The following is a 23,214-nucleotide window of genomic DNA, read 5'->3' as shown; positions in this document are numbered from 1 at the left end:
CTGCATATCCACAGAACAGAAAATGAAGCATAGACACCAGTTGCTTAAACATTATAAAGAGGGAAATAATATGTTAGAATGCCAAAAGTATGAGCATTACATGTAGGAAATTGTTGTATAGAGGGAACGTACTATAGCGGAAATTTTAGCATTGTGCATATGGGCCTTTGGCAGGGACCAGAAAATATGAATGTAACATAAAGGAAAACATTGTGTGGAGTAATGTTACAAAGAGGTTTCACTGTATTTACAAATATACAGTCTATGTATATCCGAATTTTTATTAGAGCCTTGTGTAAAATTGGGCATAATTTGTTCAAGAACTTTTTGAGCTTTTTGCTAACATTTCCCACATATATTAAAGAATTATATAGCCTATGCCCTTACAAAAGTACATTAGAATAACAGGAAAAAATTTGAACTAAAGTGGTCAAGAACATTTTGGCATTTTTGCTAACAATGTTTCCTCTTTATGTGTTATAGACATATTTATATATCTTATATATTGAAAAATATGTAGATTTTCTCTATCAGATCATTTATTAGATTATTATGAAAAATTTGAAATACACCAGCCAAAAATTTTTGATATTTTTGTTAACAACTTTTCCCCCTTAATGTATAAATTAAATATTTATATACCATAAAGATTTAAAAAATATGCAGCTATGTCCATCTGAATGTTTAATAGACTACAGTGAAAAATTTGAAGTACATAGGCCAAGTACTTTTTGAGATTTTTGGTAACAATGTTGATCAACAACTTGTCTTTATATATTACATTAAGTATAAGTAGACAGATAAATAGACATATATTTTAAATAATTAAAAAATAAGCTTCACTTGCATAGGCTGTATGGCCCACAGAGATATTTTTGTTTTTATTTAATTGAATTGTTGTTCACAAATAGCAACACCGTCTAAGCTTATGGTATGGTCTTTTCCGAATGTACTTCTGTCTAAAAAGCGATTCTGCTAGTTAGAGTCCAAAGTTTTTGTTAATCATGCCTATTGCATTTCTTGGGGAGACATTTTCATAGCAACTTTCAGTCCCCTAGCAAATATTTCTTTATGTTGTTGTTGTGGTCTTCAGTCCTGAGACTGGTTTGATGCAGCTCTCCATGTTACTCTATCCTGTGCAAACATCTTCATCTCCCAGTACCTATTGCAACCTACATCCTTTTGAATCTGCTTAGTGTATTCATCTCTTGGTCTCCCTCTATGATTTTTACCCTCCACGCTGCCCTCCAATATGAAATTGGTGATCCCTTGATGCCTCAGAACACGTCCTACCAACCGATCCCTTCTTCTTGTCAAGTTGTGTCACAAACTTCTCTTCTCCCCAATTCTATTCAATACCTCCTCATTAGTTATGTGATCTATCCATCTAATCTTCAGCATTCTTCTGTAGCACCACATTTTGAAAGCTTCTATTCTCTTCTTGTCCAAACTATTTATCATCCATGTTTCACTTCCATACATGGCTACACTCCATACAAATACTTTCAGAAATGATGTCCTGACACTTAAATCTATATTCGATGTTAACAAATTTCTCTTCTTCAGAAATGCTTTCCTTGCCATTGCCAGTCTACATTTTATATCCTCTCTACTTCAACCATCATCAGTTATTTTGCTCCCCAAATAGCAAAACTCCTTTACTACTTTAAGTGTCTCATTTCCTAATCTAATTCCCTCAGCATCACCCGACTTAATTTGACTACATTCCATTATCCTCGTTTTGCTTTTGTTGATGTTCATCTTATATCCTCCTTTCAAGGCACTGTCCATTCAGTTTAACTGCTGTTCCAGGTCCTTTGCTGTCTCTGACAGGATTACAATGCCATCGGCAAACCTCAAAGTTTTTATTACTTCTCCATGGATTTTAATGCCTGCTCCGAATTTTTCTTTTGTTTCCCTTACTGCTTGCTCAATATAAAGATTGAATAACATCAGGGAAAGGCTACAACCCTGCCTCACTCCCTTCCCAACCACTGCTTCCCTTTCATGTCCCTCGACTCTTATAACTGCCATCTGGTTTCTGTACAAATTGAAAATAGCCTTTCGCTCCATGTATTTTACCCCTGCCACCTTCAGAATTTGAAAGAGAGTATTCCAGTCAACATTGTCAAATGCTTTCTTTAAGTCTACAAATGCTAGCAATGTAGGTTTGCCTTTTCTTAATCTAGCTTCTAAGATAAGTTGTAGGGTCAGTATTGCCTCACGTGTTCCAGTATTTCTATGGAATCCAAACTGATCTTCCCCAAGGTTGGCTCCTACTAGTTTTTCCATTCGTCTGTAAAGAATTCGCGTTAGTATTTTGCAGCTGTGGCTTATTAAACTGATAGTTCTGTAATTTTCACATCTGTCAACACCTGCTTTCTTTGAGATTGGAATTATTATATTCTTCTTGAAGTTTGAGGGTATTTTGCCTGTCTCATACATCTTGCTCACCAGATGGTAGAGTTTTGTCAGGACTGGCTCTCCCAAGGCTGTCAGTAGTTCTAATGGAATGTTGTCTACTCCGGGGGCCTTGTTTCGACTCAGGTCTTTCAGTGCTCTGTCAAACTCTTCACGCAGTATCATATGTCCCATTTCATCTTCATCTACATCCTCTTCCATTTCCATAATATTGTCCTCAAGTACATCGCCCTTGTATAGACCCTCTATATACTCCTTCCACCTTTCTGCTTTCCCTTCTTTGCTTAGAACTGGGTTTCCATCTGAGCTCTTGATATTCATACAAGTGGTTCTCTTTTCTCCAAAGGTCACTTTAATTTTACTGTAAGCAGTAACTATCTTACCCCTAGTCAGATAAGCATCTACATCCTTATCTTTGTCCTCTAGCCATCCCTGCTTAGCCATTTTGCACTTCCTGTCGATCTCATTTTTGAGATGTTTGTATTCCTTTTTGCCTGCTTCATTTACTGCATTTTTAGATTTCCTCCTTTCATCAATTAAATTCAATATTTCTTCTGTTACCCAAGGAGTTCTACTAGCCCTCGTCTTTTTACCTACTTGATCCTCTGCTGCCTTCACTACTTCATCCCTCAAAGCTACCCATTCTTCTTCTACTGTATTTCTTTCCCCCATTCCTGTCAATTGCTCCCTTATGCTCTCCCTGAATCTCTGTACAACCTCTGGTTTAGTCAGTTTATCCAGGTCCCATCTCCTTAAATTCCCACCTTTTTGCAGCTTCTTCAGTTTTAATCTTCAGTTCATAACCAATAGATTGTGGTCAGAGTCCACATCAGCCCCTGGAAATGTCTTACAATTTAAAAATTGGTTCCTAAATCTCTGTCTTACCATTACATAATCTATCTGAAAGCTGTCAGTATCTCCAGGCTTCTTCCATGTATACAGCCATCTTTTATGATTCTTGAACCAAGTGTTAGCTATGATTAAGTTGTGCTCTGTGCAAAATTCTACCAGGCAGCTACCTCTTTCATTTCTTAGTCCCAATCCATATTCACCTACTACGTTTCCTTCTCTCCCTTTTCCTACTACCGAATTCCAGTCACCCATCACTAATAAATTTTCGTCTCCCTTCACTATCTGAATAATTTCTTTGATTTCATCATACATTTCTTTAATTTCTTTATATCTAACTGATAAGTGAAATACTGTTTTTCAAAAATTTAGCTTTAAAATTTTTTTAATGTAATGAATTATTTGCTTAACAATTTTCATTCCCTATTGCACTCTAGTAGGAGTTGAATTTCCAGAAACAATGAGATACCTATTTCTTTATTTCTAACCGAGAAGTCAAATACCAATTGTTGTAGATGTAGCCTTCAAAATACTAATTATTTATCATCAGAAAAACTTTCATCCACTATTTTACTCACTTAGCGATTGAATTTCCACAAATGCTGAGAAATCAAATACCAGTTATCATAGTTCTAGCTTCAAAATTCCCTTAATAGAGACATACTTTCAAAAAACCAAATACCAGTTTTCATAGTTCTAGCTTCAAAATTCCCTTAATAGAAACATACTTTCAAAAAGCTTTTCATCCTCTATTTCATCCCCTTCGAGTGGAATGTCAGACAACCCTTCTTAAATGATGCCTACAGTATATGATCCACACCCTCTCAAAACTTCAAGTTTCTATCCACAGTGGTTTGACCTGGGCAATGACGAGTCAGTGAATTAGTCTGATCCTGTTTCACTCCCTTAGGGGTTGAATTTCCAAAAACAGTGAAACATGTATTTTTTCATCTCTGACCAAGAAGCCAAACACCAATTTTCAAAGATTTAGCTTCAAAAATGCCTTCACAATGAAATATTTTCATAAAACATTTTGCCCCCTATTTCACTTCATTATGGGCTGAATTTCCAAAAACAGTTACATGCGCATGTTTTATTTCTAACTGAGAAGCCAAATATCCATTTTCAAATATTTAGCTTCAAAAATGCTTGCAAAGTGAAATATTTCCATAAAAACATTCATCCCCCATTTCATGCCCATAGGGGTTGCATTTCCAAAAATAGTGAAACATGTATCTTTTTATTTCTAATTGAGAAGCCAAATTTAAATTTATGATTTAGTTTTAAGAATGCTTTCACAATAAAATACTTTGATTAAAAATCTCATACCCTATTTCACCTCCTTAGGAATTCAATTTCCAAAAGCACTGAAACATTTTTTTTATTTGTAACTGAGAAGTCAAATACCAGTGTCCATAGATGTAGTTTTAAAAATACTTCAGTAGTTCTTTAATAATGATATATTTTCAAGAAGAGCTTTCACCCACAATTTCGCCTCCACAGGGTTAAATTTCCAAAAATGCTGATACACATATTTCTTTATCTATGACTGACAAACCAAATAACAGTTTTCATAGTCCTAGCTAAAAATTACATTAATAGCAACATTGTTCAAAAAACCCTTTCATCCCCTATTTCACCCCCTTAGGGTTGAATTTTGAAAAGTCCCTGCTTAACTAATGCCTACAGTATAAGATCTACACCTTCTCCAAATTTCAAGTTTCTATCCTTAACGGTTTGGGTTGGGCAATGATGGGTCAGTCAGTCAAGACATTGCATTTTATATATAGAGGTATAGCACATGCACATACACACACACACAGACACACACAAACACACACACACACACACACACACACACACACACACACACACACACACACACACACACACACACCACATGTATGGCGAGAAAAGAAAAAGTAGCATATATCCATCTTTACATTTATCAGAGTAACATGTAAAAATTTGAGATAGCTTTGTCACAAAGTTCTCAAGATTTTTGCTAGCGATCTTTCTCATCAATATAGTGTATGGATAATTAGAGACCACAGAAAAAAAATGTGTAGTCTGTGTCTGTCCAAACATTTATTAGAGTATTGGGTCAAAATCTGCAGTAAATCAGTCAATAACTTTCTAAGAGTTTTGCTAAAAACCTTTCGCTATAATTAAAAAATGTGTAGCCTATATGTGTCAGAATGTTTATTTGGGTATCAGGTAAAAATTGGAAGTAAATCAGTTGAGAACTTTTGAAGATTTTTGGTAACAATATAAAACCACAAAGTGCCTTTACATAGTAGTACAGCTTTACGTTTTTCTGACATAAATTTAACATAGTAAAATGAGAATGACATGTTCCTTTTAAAAAAAGCTGGAATTTCATCAGCTATTTATTTGCTACTGCTGTTTGCTGTGAACATTACTACTTTGTATGTATGTGTGTGTGTGTGTGTGTGTGTGTGTGTGTGTGTGTGTGTGTGTGTGCGTGCATCTGTGTCCTTAATTCCATGTTTTATGCCTGGTTGGAGCTTACTAAATGTCGTAACTGAAAGTTCTTGTTAGAATTCAAGTAAAAGAACTGAATGGATGTTGAACTTCTTGTAAGCAAGACTGAGAATCAAATTATCTGGCAGATTTAAATTGTTTGCCAAACTGGGACTTGAACCTGCTCTATTGACTGAGGTATCCCTAAGTCCTCACAGCTTTACTTCCACTAGCACCTATTCTCATACCTTACAAACTTCACAGATGTTTCCCTGTATAACTAAGTGAGACTAGCACTAATGGAACACAGGATATTGTGGAGAAATGTCTTAGCCATAGCCAAGGGGGCTGTTTCCAGAACAAAGTTTCATTCTGCAGCAGGGCATGCCTGCATTTGAAACCTTTCTGGCAGATGAAAACTGTGTGCCAGACCAGGACTTGAACCTGCAACATTTGCCTTTCACAATTACAACATTTTCCTCTTCTACTTCTTTGTCTCCACATAACTACTGCACCCTACATTCACTGAAACTGCTTACTGTAGCCAAGGCTTGGCCCCTCTCTACACTTACCCATCCACACTTCACCCTTCACCCCATCACCAAATTAATTATTCTATCATGTCTCAGAATGTATCCTATCAACGGATACCTTCTTTCAGTCAAGTTGTGTCATAAATTTCTTTTTTTTTTTTTTTCAACATATCTAATCTTTAGCATTCTCCTGTAGCATCACTTGTCAAATAATTTTTTCTCCTCTTGATAACTATGTTTAACTTCTGTATGAGGCTACACACCTGACAAATACTTGCAGGGCAGACTTCCTAACACTTAAAATTATTTTATTTTGTAGAATAAAAACTGAAGATTCCTCTTAGTTGCATATCAAGTACCAATGTTAATTGTACACTAGCCTCTATTGTGACACATGCTGTTGATAACAAATATCAAATTGGCCGTGCAAGTACAATGCTAACCATAAGAAGTAAACAGCACATCACTACGAGAAGGAATCCAAAATTTTTGGGACTGGTGCTGCCATCTGGAAAGTAGGAGTAGTAGATCTTTGCACTGCTAGGTGGCGAGAGCTGCATATCTGATGAGTCAGTGTGTGGAATGGCATTCAGCTTGGAGGATGTATTGCATGTCCCACAGTGATTTCCGTAATACTCTGTGTTTGGTGTGTGGTGATTTTATGATGGAGCTGCGAACAGAACAGCACAAGTGTATCAAATTCTGTGCGAATCTCAGGAACAGTGCTACGGAGACCCTCGAATGATTCAACAAGTGTTTGGGGGACAGAGCATGAGCCATATGTGTGTGTTTGAGTGGCCTGCTCAGTTCAAGGCCAGCCTTGCAGATGTCAAAAATGATGCTCACACTGGAAGACTTGTTAGCCACACAACGCCAGACATTATTGCCAAACTTCAACAATTGGTTCATGCGGAGCAACGTCGATCCATTCAGGACCTTGTGCATCAAGTGGGTATTGGTTATGGGACATGTCAACGAATGTTGACTGATGAATTGGACACGCATCGTATTGCTGCAAAATTTGTGCCAAGGATCTTGAATGCCAATCAGAAGGCACAGCCTGTGAAGTGTAAATGGACCTTTGTCAGACCGCATCTGATGATCCAACCTTCTTGTCATGGGTTATCACCAGTGATGAGAGCTGGATTTATGGTTATGACCCAGAGACAAAGCAACAATTCTCCCAGTGGAAGAGCCTGGGCTCTCCAAGACCCAAAAAGAGAGACAGGTGAAAAGCAAAGTGAAGAGCATGATCATCGTTTTCTTTGATACCAAGGGAATTATGCATAAAGAATTCATCCCACCCAACCAAACAGTGAATTCTGCATAGTACTGTGATGTTTTGTGATGGCTCTGTGAAAACGTGTGGCAATGACAGCCCGAACTTTGGCATCAAGGGAACTGGCGGCTGCATCACGACAACGCGCCCTGTCACACGTCCTTGCTCACCAGGACCTTTTTGGAAAAAAACAGCATGGCGGTTGTACCCCTCCTACTGTACTCACCAGATTTGGTACCTTGCAACGTTGCGCTATTACCAAAACTGAAACTCAAGTTGAAAGGCCATCAGTTCAACACTCTAGAGAGGATTCAAGAAGCATCACTGGCGGTGATAAACACCCTCAAAGAACAGGACTTCCAGAAAACATTTGACCAGTGGCAGAAGCACTGGGACTGGTGTGTATGTTCAGATGGGAGCTACTTCAAGGGTGATGGTGACCATTAGTCCAAAAGTAAGGTTTTCAACAGATGGCAGCACCAGTCCTGAAAATTTTGGATAGCACCTCATATATGCAAATAGTCTCCTTTAAGATGAAAACATAATTTACAATAGATTGAATGAAATTTTTAGTAACTGTTTATTATTGTATCCTTGCTGATTTTGGTTTTATCAGCATTGTGCCATGGTCCAAGGTATATTTCTATGGTTAATGTTTCATCTTCTGATGCTGGAGATATCATCAGAGGCTAGAAACAGTCGGATAACATTCTCAAATGTAAACAAGTTCTGCAAGCCAAACTGCTCATATGGATCCAAGAAACTGTCTATTTGTGACACCATCAGATTGATGCCTAAGATCGTGGAATCTTGCTGACATGTGTTAAGGAGCTTATAGTGTGAAAGAATTGGTGCTATTTGCTTTCTTTAGCAGTAAAGCTCAGACCTTGTCAACTTTTAACTCTCCTTTTTTTTTTTATTAAAGTTGTATTTGTGGTTTTGAATTTCTATGGCCTCTCTATATGTGCTACCATTGTAATTATTGGACCCTGACAAAATGACAGTATTTGAGAAATTAATTGATGGTTGTATGGTCACAGAGCATGGTCTGATACTGATTTATCCATGCCTCTCAGGTGAGAGTTGCTCATGTTCCTGAAGCCAGGTATTAATTCTTTTTGTAGTCCATATGTGCGCTTGTGAGATGTGCTAAGTTAGGTACACCCGCTCTCCCTCCCCCTCAAATCTCTTACTTTTCCCTCCTCAAATAATTAGCAGATATTTTTGCTGTATTTATTACATTTCTAAAATTACTCAAATCACTCATCTGATTATTCTGAACCAACTGATATAATTAGTTTGGCTAGAGTGAATGTTATCGTTAACTGAAAATATTCAAACAGTATGACTCTGCAGATTTGAAGTGAACTAGCAGACATATATCAATATTAGGACCAAGATTGTTCAGTTGTGAAATATCCAACTTTATGGTATCACATTTTATTTTTTTTGAATTTAGTAACCTTCCATGTTAATTGTATTTCAAGTGGTCACTTTCAGTTCTGTCATAACTGGACTTCGATACAATACTTTAATATTGCCTGAATTTTTCTGCATCAGAGGACATACACTACTAAATAACTGAAGCACTAATTAACAGTTTCATGAAATTCACTGTAATTTGCAATAAGGCACTCATACATGTAAGCCAGGGGATTCATATTGCAGAAAAAATAGTGTCTATTTATTTTTATAAATTTGTAACGAGAAATATTTTCTGCAATCCAAAATTCTATTGGTTCTTCTAGTTCACTGAAAACTGTTAACTCCAACCTTGCCCAAGTTTAGAGCACTATGTAGTTTTCAAAATAACACTCTTTATCAGATCCACCTCTACCATGAAAGAGTCAATCTGTGGTGAATTTGTATATTGATTAACACCTATGTCAGCTTATACAGAAAATGTACCACAGTTGATCTTGACATATCATGAGAGTGTTGTTTAATGAGAGCAAAGTCTTACTGTACACTTCTAACTTATATTAATGATTCTATGTGTGTTGAAAAACAGTCTGATGTTCTGTCTGAACTGTGTTGCTACTGTAGAGAGTTATTTGGTTTGTGACTTAGGCTGATTATTTATTTGTCACATTTAAACAATAGTGGACTGTTGTGTTAGTGCTAGGTTACTGCAACTATAGGACAATTGCTGGGTGCAGTATGTAGAGACTCAATCATCTGTACCAAACTAAAGTATGTGAGGCCTGAAATGGCCATAAACAACAGTTCAGACAACATTCAGGGGATACTAAAGTGTTTGAAGTTCAAATTTTGGTACAGACTGCATCATTTACTACAGCACCACCAACTTTTCAGCCAGTTTTCAACAGAGGTGCTAGCTGCTGAGGACATCGATGCAGGTAAATCTAGTAGGCTACAAATGGATCCTTTGCAATATTCAAATAGGCACAGAAAAAAGCCTTGGATCATAACCTAAAACCCATAAAACAAAAATAATCATGGATAAAAATAGTAGCCTTGATAGCCTGTATTGTAATTATTATTGTTTTTATATAAGAGGCATGCAAAAACAAACAAGCTGGGGGCATAATTACACAATCCAGTACCTGTTTGTTAGACCCTGGCTGTTGAGACACTCGTCCCACTGTGACACAGGGTGGTGAATGGCTGTCTCATAAAATTCCCGGGGCTGTGATGTTAACCAATTCCACACATACAGCTGGATGTCATCATCCAAGGTGAATCGTTTGCCCCTCAGAGCCTTTTTAAGGGGACCAAAAATGGCGTAATTACAGGGGGAGAGGTCCTGACCATATGGAGGGTGACCGGGTGCCTCTCATTCGAATTTCTGCAGGAGTGCTGCGACTGTGTTGTCCATATGAGGCTTTGCATTGTTGTGGAGCAGAATGACCCATGGGTGAGATTGCCTGGTTGTTTTGATTTGAATGCTTGATGAAGGGTGGTCAAGGTTTGTGAGTAAGACTGGGCATTCACTGTTGTCCTGTGCTGCAGGAAGTGAATCAGAAGGGGGCCACCTTGGTCAAAGAAGAACGTCAGTATAACATTTCTTGCACTCATATGGATGGCCTTGGCTTTTTTTGGTGGTGGTGACCCTGGATGCTTCCACTGGAGACTTTGTTGTTTTGATTCTGGCTTGAAGTGATGACACCCTGACTCATCTCCAACCACCACTCAAGACAGGAACACATTCCCTTCCTGGGTACAGCGATGCAGATAAGCAAGACAGAGGACCATTTGACATGCTTCCTGGGGTGGTTGAAGACTGTGGGGCACCCATTTGGCACACACTTTGTGCATGTGCAGTCATTCCTTCGTGATGGTACAAACTCTTCTTCTGATGCTTAATCTGACCACGGTGGCTATGGCTTTCACTATCACTCGGTGGTCCTGGGCAATGTGTGCATACACCAGATGGACGATGTCATTGGTAATTCAGCGTGGTGCTCCAGACTGTGCATATTGGCTAATGACACCTGTCCTTCTCTGAAGTGCTTGTGTCATGCCTTGATCCTTGAAAAGGACATGCAGTGTTTGCTGTACACTTTTGACATTCGTTGATGAATGTCTGTTCCTCCTACTCCTTCCACTGTCAAAAATATGAACAACATCTCTTTGCTCTTCTGTTGATACCTCCAAGTAACTGTCTGCAATGTGACTGGCAGTGTTGGACGATTGATGCATGCTGCTACTAGCTCTGTATAGTCACGTGATGTGCACACATGCTCTCTAGTGGTGGGCTGTGAACTTCCACACTCTGTTCAGAACCACACCTTGTTACACCCACCACGATGTTACTCTCCTGTCACTGGTTTGTGCATTCCAGACTCTGGCTCATTTCTTTTTGAATGCCCCTTATATTATCTTGACAAACTGAATTAGAAATACTACCTAGAACCATGTACAATCCATCTCAGTCTAGTCAGGTCAGTACTGTATCATACCACTGACTAAAGAGACAATGAAAGCATTTTCATCCATAACTGCTCAACTGCTACCCACAACTCACAAAGATTGATCACAGCTGGTTTCAAGGAGGGCATGTTTCAATCAATAGTGTTCCTGATATTCCCTTTATGACTGAGGTCAGGTGACCAATGTATTAACACTAACATCCTTATCAGTGGAGTGTTGCTGAGAACTGCATCATCTTGACAATGGTGCAGCTCAGAAATGGGGTGCTCTAATGTCCCACCATTGGCATTCCTGTGTTTACCATCACTCATCAGTCCAGTCAAAATTTTTCCACATTTTGAGTCTTCCATAATGGTGATCCTGTGTGGTCTGTGACATGTAGTGAGCAAGGTTACACAAGTGGGTGATAATTTCTATACCAAATTTTTGTATTCCAGCTGGAAAAATAAGATGTAAATAAAGTGGTAGTTCCAGAAACAGATCACAATAACAGAGAGGCCACAGCTGAGGCAGGTGTGCATCCAGCAGGCATAAACATGGAGCTCATTACAGAAGTTGTTGACAACAATATAGAAGGTGCTTCCAACCTGGCATTAGTTCCCACACCATTGGAACGCAGCTGAGAAGGTGCCACTGATGTCACAATCTCCAAACCATGCTAGCAGCGCTATGTGACGTGGTTAGTTCACTTGTCCAGGGCTGTACACAAGGCAGACCAGAACTCCACTGATACAGTTTCAAAAGTTATTCAGGCATACCGTCTAAGTATTTTGGTATTAGGGATACAAAGTCTCTAGTGGTTCATTGCAGAGTGATAATGTAATTATAGTTTATTTGATTTGTTAGACAGTCACCTATGTTTCTGTGAAAATACCTTCACAACAGTGAAGAAGCCTGTAATACGCAATGACCAAAAGGTACAACAAACAGTACAGCATGTACAAATACAGAACTGTTCAAAATGCTGACCACCGTGATCATGGCAGAGTGTACAGAGATGTACCACTGACTGTGTAACATGCTCAAGAATACCAGAGGTTAGTATATTACTTTTTCAGCTGCAATAATCCTAGCAACTAAGTCCATCTGAGTATCAACCACAGGTACTGTGAGAAAACGTAAACAAGACACATAGCGCATACTGTCAACATACGCAATGTTGTGCACCATTTTCAGTGCAATATGTATACAAAGCTTACTGGGCCAAGAAACCAAATGAAATCCAATAACTCTCTAATGAGCTGCTGGAGATGATGGGACCCTTATACCATAATACTCGGAACGAATTGCCAAACAACCATTGAAAGTTTGTTAGTGGAGTTCTGGTTCACCCTGCATAAGACAGGCCAGGCTCTTTTTTGGGTCTAGCTGTGCTACATCTGCCTCAAGTTTTGTACACTGTCATGGGTATCACTGTGATTTGGACTCTGCTTACTGATTAACCTTAAGACTAATGTATTATTACTGAGAAACAGACTCTGTCCCAGATTGCCTTTGGAGCCTGCTTATGGACAAACAGTCTAATTTATGAATGAGTGCTGCCCATGGACCCTGCCCCAGATCATGACAACTCTGTTTGCGTTTGGACTGTGCTCAGTGTGTACATAAGTACTTCTTGGAATAGAAAATGAATAGTGTGGAACTGGTTCTGAATGATATAGCTGCTCACTAGTCATTGTCCGATGCTGAATCAGTTAGAGATTTGCTATACTATGACCTATTTATCTGATGTTACAGTCAGAAATAGTATTCAACTAAAGACCAAGCTGCTCTATGATGTAATTGGAGTCAGTGGGTTTCCCTCAATTCAGATACTCACTGCACGTCCTAGATTCAGTGACATAAGGAAAACCCTGTACCACCATGATATCAAAGATTGAGTGTATCATACATTGTGCACCAATGCTCTAGCAGTGATCCAATAAACTGATAGTGTGACTCTTGCCCATTGTGCATGCAACTGGCTTGCTGATAACCAGACTAAAGTTTGATGACATCTTACTCCCTGATACACTAAATTATTCCATTTGTCACAGTGACAGAAGTGCTCTCTCTCTCTCTCTCTCCCCCTCTTTCTCCCTCTCTCTCCAATATAGCAGCTATCACTAATTAAATTGTTCCTGACTGCACCCAAATCATTTATCCAGTTGGTTTAAAAACCTAACTGTCAGTGGTTATTTTATTAAAAATTTCATTAATTCTGAATCTGCTAATGTATTAAAACTCTTTAGTTACTTGATGAAATTTTAAATACTGCCTTTTAGTTTGTTGATTATCAAGACTAATTGATACTGTGTTTGCTAGTATACTATTGTGGCACAGCATCCAAAGAGTTCTTCAGTCAATACTGAACTAGTTCTAGGGTCTGAAATTTCATTCTGCTTTTCTTTATACAGTCACTCATTTTGTTTCTTTTATGAACTTCATAGTTTATCAATTCGCTCATCATGTTCCACAAATGCTATGCTGGAGGGAAATAACAAATTATCTTGTATCTGTGCATGTGAGTATGTTCCGTATGAGTGCTTTGCAAGTGTCAGTGTGAAATGATAACTCACCTCTGGATCAGAAATTATTCTTTTATGTTCTTAGGCTAATTCTAGAAATATATCCTTTTATTTTTAATGCTTTTGTACCTTTCTGCAATATATTACATTAGTGATCTTTCACAATGGTAGTTCTGTCCAAGCAGTGATGTTTGGTGTTGCTAGCAATTGCTTTCCTCAAGCTATGTATGCTCATCAAACTTTGTCAGAATTATATAAATAATTAGATTTGTATTGATATTGCTTTGCCATTCCTTCAAGATCTCAAAAGCTCACGAGTTTTATCTGTATTTTTCTTTGCTCTTTTACCCATTAGCCCTCCTACATATTTCAATTTCATTCATCCCTTGCCTTTTATTTCTCTGAGAATTGGTAAATTATCAAACCTTTCTTGTATGGGGATAGTGGATTCAAGCTGTAGTTGAGTGGTTATATTCTATCACTAGTGTATTAACAGAATCAGAAGCCACAATTATGTCAAGAGGCTATGCAAATTACAATGCTACTTACAGTGTTTCAGAAGTAGGTGAAGTAAGAATAGCAGCAGGCAAATAACGAACAGTATTTGGAGATTTTTTCTTCAGGTCAGCTGCTAGTATTTCAATGGATTTTTGTGGGTTGCTGCATATGCTCAGATTTTCACTACAGCGCAGTTTCAGTTCCAATGCAAATCTTTGTTTGTCATTGTAATGCCTATGGGTAAAACAATATATATAATTGTATAACATCTATAGCAATACACACACTTACACACATACAGAACAAGTCAAAATCCAAAATAAAATCAGATTTACAGCTACAGAAAACACAATTATCAACAAACTTTAAAAATTTTATAATATTTCAATACAGATGTGTACTAAACAAGGAGCATTCACTTGCTTGATAGGTTCTTGGGAATTACGCCAGATAATATCGTAGAAACCGCACCTTATTTCAACGAGACAACTGCCTTCAGTTGCTACTGTCACATCGCTGAGATGCTTGCCAATTTATATGTTGGCTTTCTAGAACAGCACAGGTGCCAGCGGGGGCATAATGTCATCAAAGACCAATCATGGATGGCATTGAATACAAGAGCCCTCTGTTGGAGAAACGGGTCGCGGTCTGCGGAAGCGAGCCGCGGTGCGGGAAATGCAGCCTGGAGCGATGGACCCCATTCATGTGCGCGAGGTGTTGGCGCATGATTTAAGCATCTGTGCTAAGGCTTCCCATCTGCGTTGACTCAGTGCAGTTGCTAATCCATGGCTGATGATTCCTTAATGCCGCCAAAGCTGGCTCCCAGGCTTTGCTCAGGTGAAACCCTGTGTCTCTGTTTATTAAGTCACTGCTTATACGTATTTCGACCGCCTCTTTGATGATGGAGTCCCAGTTTGTGGAAGCATACAAGAGGATCTTGGTTTCTTCATAGTTCATACCGAGTCCCGTGTCAAGGCAGTGTTCAGCAACCGCAGATTTCTCTGGCTGATCCAACCTCGTGTGACGTTTATGTTCGTCGCATCTGCCTTTAACCGTACGACACATCTGGCCAATATAAGACTTCTCACAGTGGCACAGGATTTTATATATTCCTGGTCGCCTCAGACCGAGATTGTCTTTAACAGAGCCCAGCATTGACTGCACTCATGGTGGGGGCTGGAAAACACATTTAATCCGGTATTTCTTGAAAATTCTGCCCATCTTAAAAGACACGCCACCAACATACAGTAGAAAAACCCACCCCCTGGTGTTCTCTGCTTCTTCAGGCTGTTCTTGAGGTTTGGAGCGTGCTGGTCAAAATGCATTCTGGATCTGCTTCTTGGAGTACCCGTTCTGGGCAAACACAGAGCAGAGATGGCTAAGCTCTGCCGATAAGCTGTCCTGATCTGAGATGGCTCTAGCCCCATCTGTAGTACACCGCTGCACTGTGAGGGATGATGACAGCTCGTAGCTTGTAAATACAAGTCTGTGTGTGTAGGCTTCCAGAACACACTGTGACCCAGGGAGCCATCTCCTTTTCTACGAAACAAAACATCCAGAAATGGGAGCTCACCATCTTTCTCTACCTCCATGGCAAAACAGATGCTTGGATGGAGGGAGTTCAGATGTTCCAGAAAAGAAGGAAGTGTTGCTGTCCCATGTGGCCATACCACAAACGTATCATCTACATATCTCCAAAAACATTTGGGTTTCAAAACTGCCACCTGAAGTGCTTTGTCCTCGAAATCTTCCATAAAAAGATTAGCTACTATGGGAGACAGGGGGCTACCCATAGCAACACCGTCAGTCTGCTCAAAATACTGGTTGTTAAATAAAAAGTAAGCTGAGGTAAGCACGTGTTTGAAAAGGTGTAAGATGTCCTCTTCCAGCTTAGCTCCTATGAGTTGTAATGAGTCCATCAGAGGCACTCGTGTGAACAAAGAAACCACATCAAAACTCACTAGTAAGTCAGTAGATTCAAGGCACAGGTTCTTCAGTCACCATATAAAATCTTCTGAGTTTTGAATATGGTGTTCACATTTCCCCACCATGGGACTCAGAAGAGAAGCCAGATGATTAGCTAGGCAGTATGTTGGGGCACCTATATTACTGACGATAGGGCAAAGCTGAACATTTTCCTTATGTATCTTTGGCAGGCCATAAAGTCATGGCAGAACTGGCGCTCATTCTCTTAAACTCTTCTTCAGATGGTCAGGAAGTTGGCTGGAACTGAGGAGAGCAGATGTCTTCCATTATACGACTTCTGTCGGATCTTTCTGGAAACGACGATATGCTGTATCCTGTAGTAAGTCCATCATCTTGCCAAAATAAGATGTAGCAGGCAGAAGAACAGTGGCGTTACCCTTGTCAGCTGATAAAATTACTATATCATTGTCTTCTTTTAAAGATCGGAGTGCTCTTCTCTCTTCAATGGTGACGTTCTGCTTGGGTGCAGGCATCCTGGTTATTGATCTGCAAGCCTCTCGCCTTATTTCTTCAGCAGCATCATTCAGAAGTTTTAAAACACCTTGTTCAACAGCACTGATGAACTCCTTGATTGGCAAGGTCTTGGGAGTAGGCACAAAATTAAGTCCCTTTTCTAACACTGACATTGCAGTGTCACTCAGTGGTTTATCTGTGACATTAAACACAGTCCGTCTGCTAAATTTCTCTTCTTGCAATGACCAGTGTGTAAGGCGTTGGAACTTAGAAGTTTGACATGCCATGATTTGCTGCTGCGCCCAGTCCAAAAGTGCCCAAGTAGAGCTGTCCACCCACTCCCAGGAATCAGCTGACAGACACAATGAGGTCTTCAGATGAAGTGAGAGCAGGCTTCTGGAGACTTGGTGTAATACTCATCTAGTATAACGGATTCTTTCCCTCACCAGTGCCCTGCTTGCTCATTGTTTAATTCTCCTGGCTGCCACAGAGTTCACATAATGGGTAAACTTGGTGAAAGTCGGTATAGTTTGCTGGTCCCGACATCTCAGTAAGAACGTGAGAGAGCACAACAGTCTCTCCCTTTTGTTGCGGAGTTTATCAAACTCATGTACTGTGTTAACTATCTCCTCCCCGTAGAGCACATCTATAAAATCCTGTGCCACTATGGGAAGTCTTATATTGGCCAGATGTGTCATACGGTTAAAGACAGATGCGACGAACATAAACGTCACACGAGGTTGGGTCAGCCAGAGAAATCTGTGGTTGCTGAACACTGCCTTGACACGGGGACATGGTATGAACTATGAAGAAACCAAGATCCTCTCATATGCTTCCACATACTGGAACTCCATCATCAAAGAGGCGGTCGAAATACGTATAAGCAGTGACTTAATAAACGGCTGCATTTCCCGCACCGCGGTGCACTTCCGCAGACTGTGACCCGTTTTTCCAGCAGAGGGCTCTCGTATTCGACGCCGTCCATGATTGGTCTTTGATGATGTTATGCCCCTGCTGGCGCCTGCACTGTTCTAGAAAAACAACACGTAAATTGGCGAGCTTCTCAGCGACGCAACAGTAGCACCTGCAGATGGTGGGCAGTTGTCTCGCTGAAATATGGTGCGGTTTCTGCAATATTATCTGGCATAATTCCCAAGAACCTTTCAAGCAGATGCAGCACTGGGAAAGCCTCAAACAGCACAAGTAGCATCCACCTAAACTTGGAAATCAAAGTCTGTTATGTGCGTAACTATCCCACTGCCCACATCCACAGACAAATTTTCAAGCGAGTCTCCTCCCTACCAATTCCCTTCTTCTACCAATGCAGATTTTACATCCAAATGAGGCAGAAGAGACCCCCCCCCCATATTTACTAAGTACCATCATTGACTTGAATGGTTCAATAGATTACTCTGGCGGGGCTACAATTATCTCTACTTATGAAATGAGGTCATCTCTTCCTGATATGCTCTCCATACTACCCATTGCCGCTTTCTATTGCTCTCCTAGTTTTTACATCTTTTCCAGGCTATAATTTCCAATTCCTATCTGAAGGTTCCTATCCCTGCAAGCTTTCTTGCTGTAAAACCTACTCATGCATACATTTAATAAAAAGTTTTTCCAGCCCCACCACTGGAAAAATTATAGCATTAAAGTGGAGGTCACATGTGAAACTAATCGTAGGATTTGACAGCTGATATCTAATTAAAAAGAAAAACTTTAAACCATTGTGGAAAGTTCTAAGAAACAGGAAGAAATGTAACATGTATTTATCTTTTTATGTTGTAATCTGCTTCTGGGTGCATGCATGTGCTTTCTTTTTTTATGTATCTTTCTTATGTATACCTACGTAGGCATACAATTGTTCATTGATGAGTCACTAATGTTTCAATCAAATGATTGTATATTACATATCATGTGACAATAAAAGTTCTGTTCTATTCTATCCTTGAGTTGCTTTCTGTGCACAAACAACAACAGCCAAAATTGTGGGGCACATGCTATGGACTATTGGAGAAGGTGTGATGGTTCGCCTTCTTTATTTCTTCGATTGTTGCCCTCAGTGCTGACGTACTGTGTTGCTGTACTGGCTGAAAAATGTGGGGTGGAAGTCAAACATGGTCTACTTTAAATGATATAGCTGACAGGTGCACATTTACATGTCACAGTTGTTTACTTTCACTGTTCACAGCCCCCATATACACATTCAATACGGCCAGTGCACTACTGTTTAACTTTCGATAAGCCTCAAACTGCTACAATAGTTTACTACTGAACATCAATGAACAGTAAAAACCTAACCAGAAAGTTCACAGTTCTTGAAGAATAGAAAGGTATGTATGGAGTAGACACTGGCATTGTTTTAACACATAGACTAATTGTGTAACACTTATTTCACAGTTAAGTTGAAGCATTGTTGTTGTTCTAACCAACAAAGTTTTCTCATCTGAATCTTGGCCATGGACTGACTGTCAAGGGACCAAAAATTGGGCCCTTATATATCCTCACAATAATAGCTACTGAAACTACACATTGTTTGAAGTTAAATTTACAGAAATTACAATTAAAACTTAACTCATTCAATTAACTGAATACACTGAAACATTGGTTCTTTTTAAAAGCTTCTTCTTTTATTTGTTTAAGTCATGAAATTAACATATATAGTTATGCAAACAACACTTTTGACAAAATTGAAAATTACTTGGAAATTAATCAAAGGCTGACTTTGCTGACATATTTTCGAATATAGCCAAATAGATCCTTTAACAATACTATTAGTTGTTGCTCCAAATGTTTATGCTTAGTACAGAGTTTATATTTGTTTATATGTCAACAACAGAATTTAAGTTATGAAACAATAACTAATTTCTCCCTATAATAAAAGATACTAACTAGTAATAGTCAAAATGAATTAGAAAAATCAATTACATACATAAAACTAAACATAAAATTAGATCTGGTGTTATATTCTTTAAAACTGAGGGCCAACCTTTCTCTTTTATGAAAATGCATATTGTATTCATATATGTTAATGGTAATTAGTTAAAAGTAAAAAAAAAAGGAGGCAGATGGCAAAACAAGATGGGAAGTAAAAATATCCCAGCTTGCTTTGTCACAGAGGCCTCAGCACCACATTCTTCTTTGTCTCTTACTGTTTTAGAATCTAAACAACATCTACTGTATTGTGACATACTGGTATTTGTTGTCTAATAAAACAACTAATGCTATAAGTGAGAATATCAATAAGAGTGGTGTAATTACTGATATGCACTTTCTCTAAATGGAATATCCTGAAAACAAAAACAAAATATCTGATATAATAAGAGAAGTCAGCAAACCACACCAAAGATACTTGGCAAATGCACATTGTTGAAACAGATGGTGTGATAACCTCTGCAAAAACAATAGTTTCAAAGAACTTCTGTAAAAACATTAAGACTGCTGGAAAGCTCTTTAATCAAGTACTGGAAGCTACGTTAATACAGGTATGCTAAATAAATCAAATCCTTAGAGAAGTAAGTTTTTTTTCTTGAAACTGACAATGACAGCAACAACACCAACTATGGGCAGATAGATCTAATCTAATTGAGTGTGAACATGTATGCTCAAGATTTAAACAATAATGATAATATAATTTAGATAAAGAGAATAGCTTTTGTTATAAAATTGTTAGTTGTCTGAAAAATTATGGTGCATTTGTAAAGACAACATTTATATGTTATGTATACAAGTTTTTGTGTGTTATCTTAACAAGTGCACCAGAATTTTGTTGTTTTAATAATAATAACTTTTCCTATGCCTCACCTATAACATAATCAACTATCTCTCTTATAATTTATTCATATTCTAGTATGAAAAAATGGAATCTGTACCTATTTGGTGATCTAGACTTACTTTTTGACAACTGTATTGGATAATATAGGTTTTATATGTTTGTTAGTCCATGCTTGACACATCAGGTAGCCTTCACCCGTGGTGGTTACACTCATCTGAATCTTTGTGACATTGAATTCCAACACTGTTACACTAAGACATTCAAGTTTAACTGCACTGCTTTGGTGCCATGGTCGAAATCCAAGTAACCAACACTTAGGATTACCCAGACTTTTTTCAGGTAAGTTATGTTCTCCACACACATATTCTCCTAGTAATGTCTCTGGAAACAGCAGTACAAGTTCACGTCCATCAGACCTGGATTATTTAATAGATAAGTTTGTTATATTAGTAACCACACTGGAGATGAAAATTGGTATGTTGCATGGAATTTTGAGGAAAGCATCTATGGACAATGCAAAAAGAGTAGAATTAAAAATAAAACAATGGAAAATCCATAATGACAGTATTATGAAAAGGATAGATTGCTACTTACCATATACTATAGCAGAGATATTGGGTTGCCTGTGTGTGTGTGTGTGTGTGTGTGTGTGTGTGTGTGTGTGTGTGTGTGAGTGTGTGTGTGTGTGTGTGTGTGTGTTTTTTGTGTAATTCAGAAGAAGGTCTTTCCGCCGAAAGATTATTTGTTTGACAGTCTTTTTTGGTTGTGCCTATTTGTCACTCAATATCTCACCTATATGGTATCAGTCTATCCTTTTCATAATATTAGAATTAAAAATAGAAATTTAATTAAATTATGTCAGTGAATATAAGGCAGCTACCTACTACCATAGATACACTCTCAGACTTCCCAGTTTTATTTTGTTAACTGTATTTTAATGGACATTCTTCTGAATCATAGTACTTATCCAGATAAAAATTTGCAGAGGAAAATCGGATCATGTCAATTTGGAAGGTTTAGCCATGGCAGCATGTCTCTGGGTATCAATATCGGTGAGCCTTGTCACGAGTGGGCTGTGGGGCTTGATATCTGTGTCTAAGGAGGAAGTGGAGTAGTGTTGCAGATGATAATAGTGAATTTAAACTGCAAAAAGCAATGTCCTATAAAAACTACAGTGCAAAGACAGTTTAATGAAGGAAATATAAGGGTTTTTATTTATCTTCTAAGGATTAAGAACTGGTCAGAGGTCTATGAAAAAAATGATGCTAATAACATATTTCATTCCTTCATAAAACATTTCTTCACTATCTCAATACTGCACTTCCATTAAAGTCAAGGTGAATCATAAGCAAATGCACAAAATTCATGGGTAACAAAAGGGATAAAAATCTTTAGCCAGAAAAAGTGCTACCTGAAGAACTTCATGTAACACCATGAGGTGGATGACAATTTTAGATGATACCATCTACAAAAAAGTAATTCAACATGCAGAAAAATTATGTAATGATAAATTAATAACAGAATCTAAAAATAAAATGAAATGTATTTGGAAAGTTGTGAAAAATGAAACTAACAAGAAGCACCATGCTACAAACAAAACTTTGAAACTGAATCTATGTGATGAGTTGACATAAGAGCCAGAAAAAATGATAAATGCTTTTAATGTGAACTCAGCACCCATCACATGTGGAAACCACAAAAGCATCACTGTTTCTCCACAATGTTTCAAACACTAAACTGCTCACAATTATAAAAAGACTAAAAGACAAATACTCCAGTGACAGTGACAACATACCAAATTTTACTATACAGAATTGCGGCGAGTACATTGCAAAACTATTAACTGTTATAATTACTGCAGCCTTTAATAGTGGACTTTTCCCTGACTTCCTAAAGGATGGTAAAGTAACCCCACTTCACAGAAAATGACCAGAAAATGATGTAACTAATTGCAGGCCACTAGCACAACTCAGAACCTTTTCAAAAATTTTTATTAACAGATTCTTCTTAATACCAGAACATGAGCATGGATTTATAAAAGCTAAAACATCAACCACAGCAGTGTATGAATATCTCAATACAACCTTAAAATCATTAGATAATAAAGAAATTACTTCTGGTATTGTTTTTAGATTTCTCTAAAGCTTTTGATGACCACACTATAAAAAAATTGTTCAAATGGCTCTGAGCACTATGGGACTTAACATCTTAGGACATCAGTCCCATAGAACTTAGAACTACTTAAACCTAACTAACCTAAGGACATCACACACATCCATGCCCGAGACAGGATTCAAACTTGCGACCGTAGCAGTCCCGCGGTTCCGGACTGCAGCGCCTAGCTGCCAGCTGACCACACTATACTCCTTAGAAAATTATCTGATAAAGGCGTGAGAGATACTGCAAGACAATCATATCTATCAAACACAGTGCAAAAAGTTGAAGTGAAATTTGAAAAAAATGAATACTAATGCTCATCAGTGTTCTGTGCACTAATCTGAGAAAATGCCTGTTAGATATGGGGTGCCACAAGGC

The 23,214-nt window shown here is 38.3% G+C and overlaps 1 protein-coding gene across 1 annotated transcript in view; it reads right to left on the bottom strand.

Annotated features, from left to right (window-relative positions):
• The window catches only part of LOC124777887 (adhesion G-protein coupled receptor G6-like), a 206,878-nt gene that overhangs the window by 103,226 nt on the left and 80,438 nt on the right, over positions 1–23,214 (bottom strand). Inside the window, exons 5-6 of the mRNA XM_047253432.1 lie at positions 20,799–21,095; positions 14,517–14,699 (exon numbers count right to left, since the gene is read on the bottom strand). Of these exons, the coding sequence (XP_047109388.1) occupies positions 14,517–14,699; positions 20,799–21,095 (480 nt within the window). The remainder of the gene's footprint in view (positions 1–14,516; positions 14,700–20,798; positions 21,096–23,214) is intronic.

This window comes from Schistocerca piceifrons, chromosome 2, assembly GCF_021461385.2.
Source record: "Schistocerca piceifrons isolate TAMUIC-IGC-003096 chromosome 2, iqSchPice1.1, whole genome shotgun sequence".
Taxonomy (NCBI): Eukaryota; Metazoa; Arthropoda; class Insecta; order Orthoptera; family Acrididae; genus Schistocerca; species Schistocerca piceifrons.
This window is presented reverse-complemented; position numbering and strand designations above follow the sequence as displayed.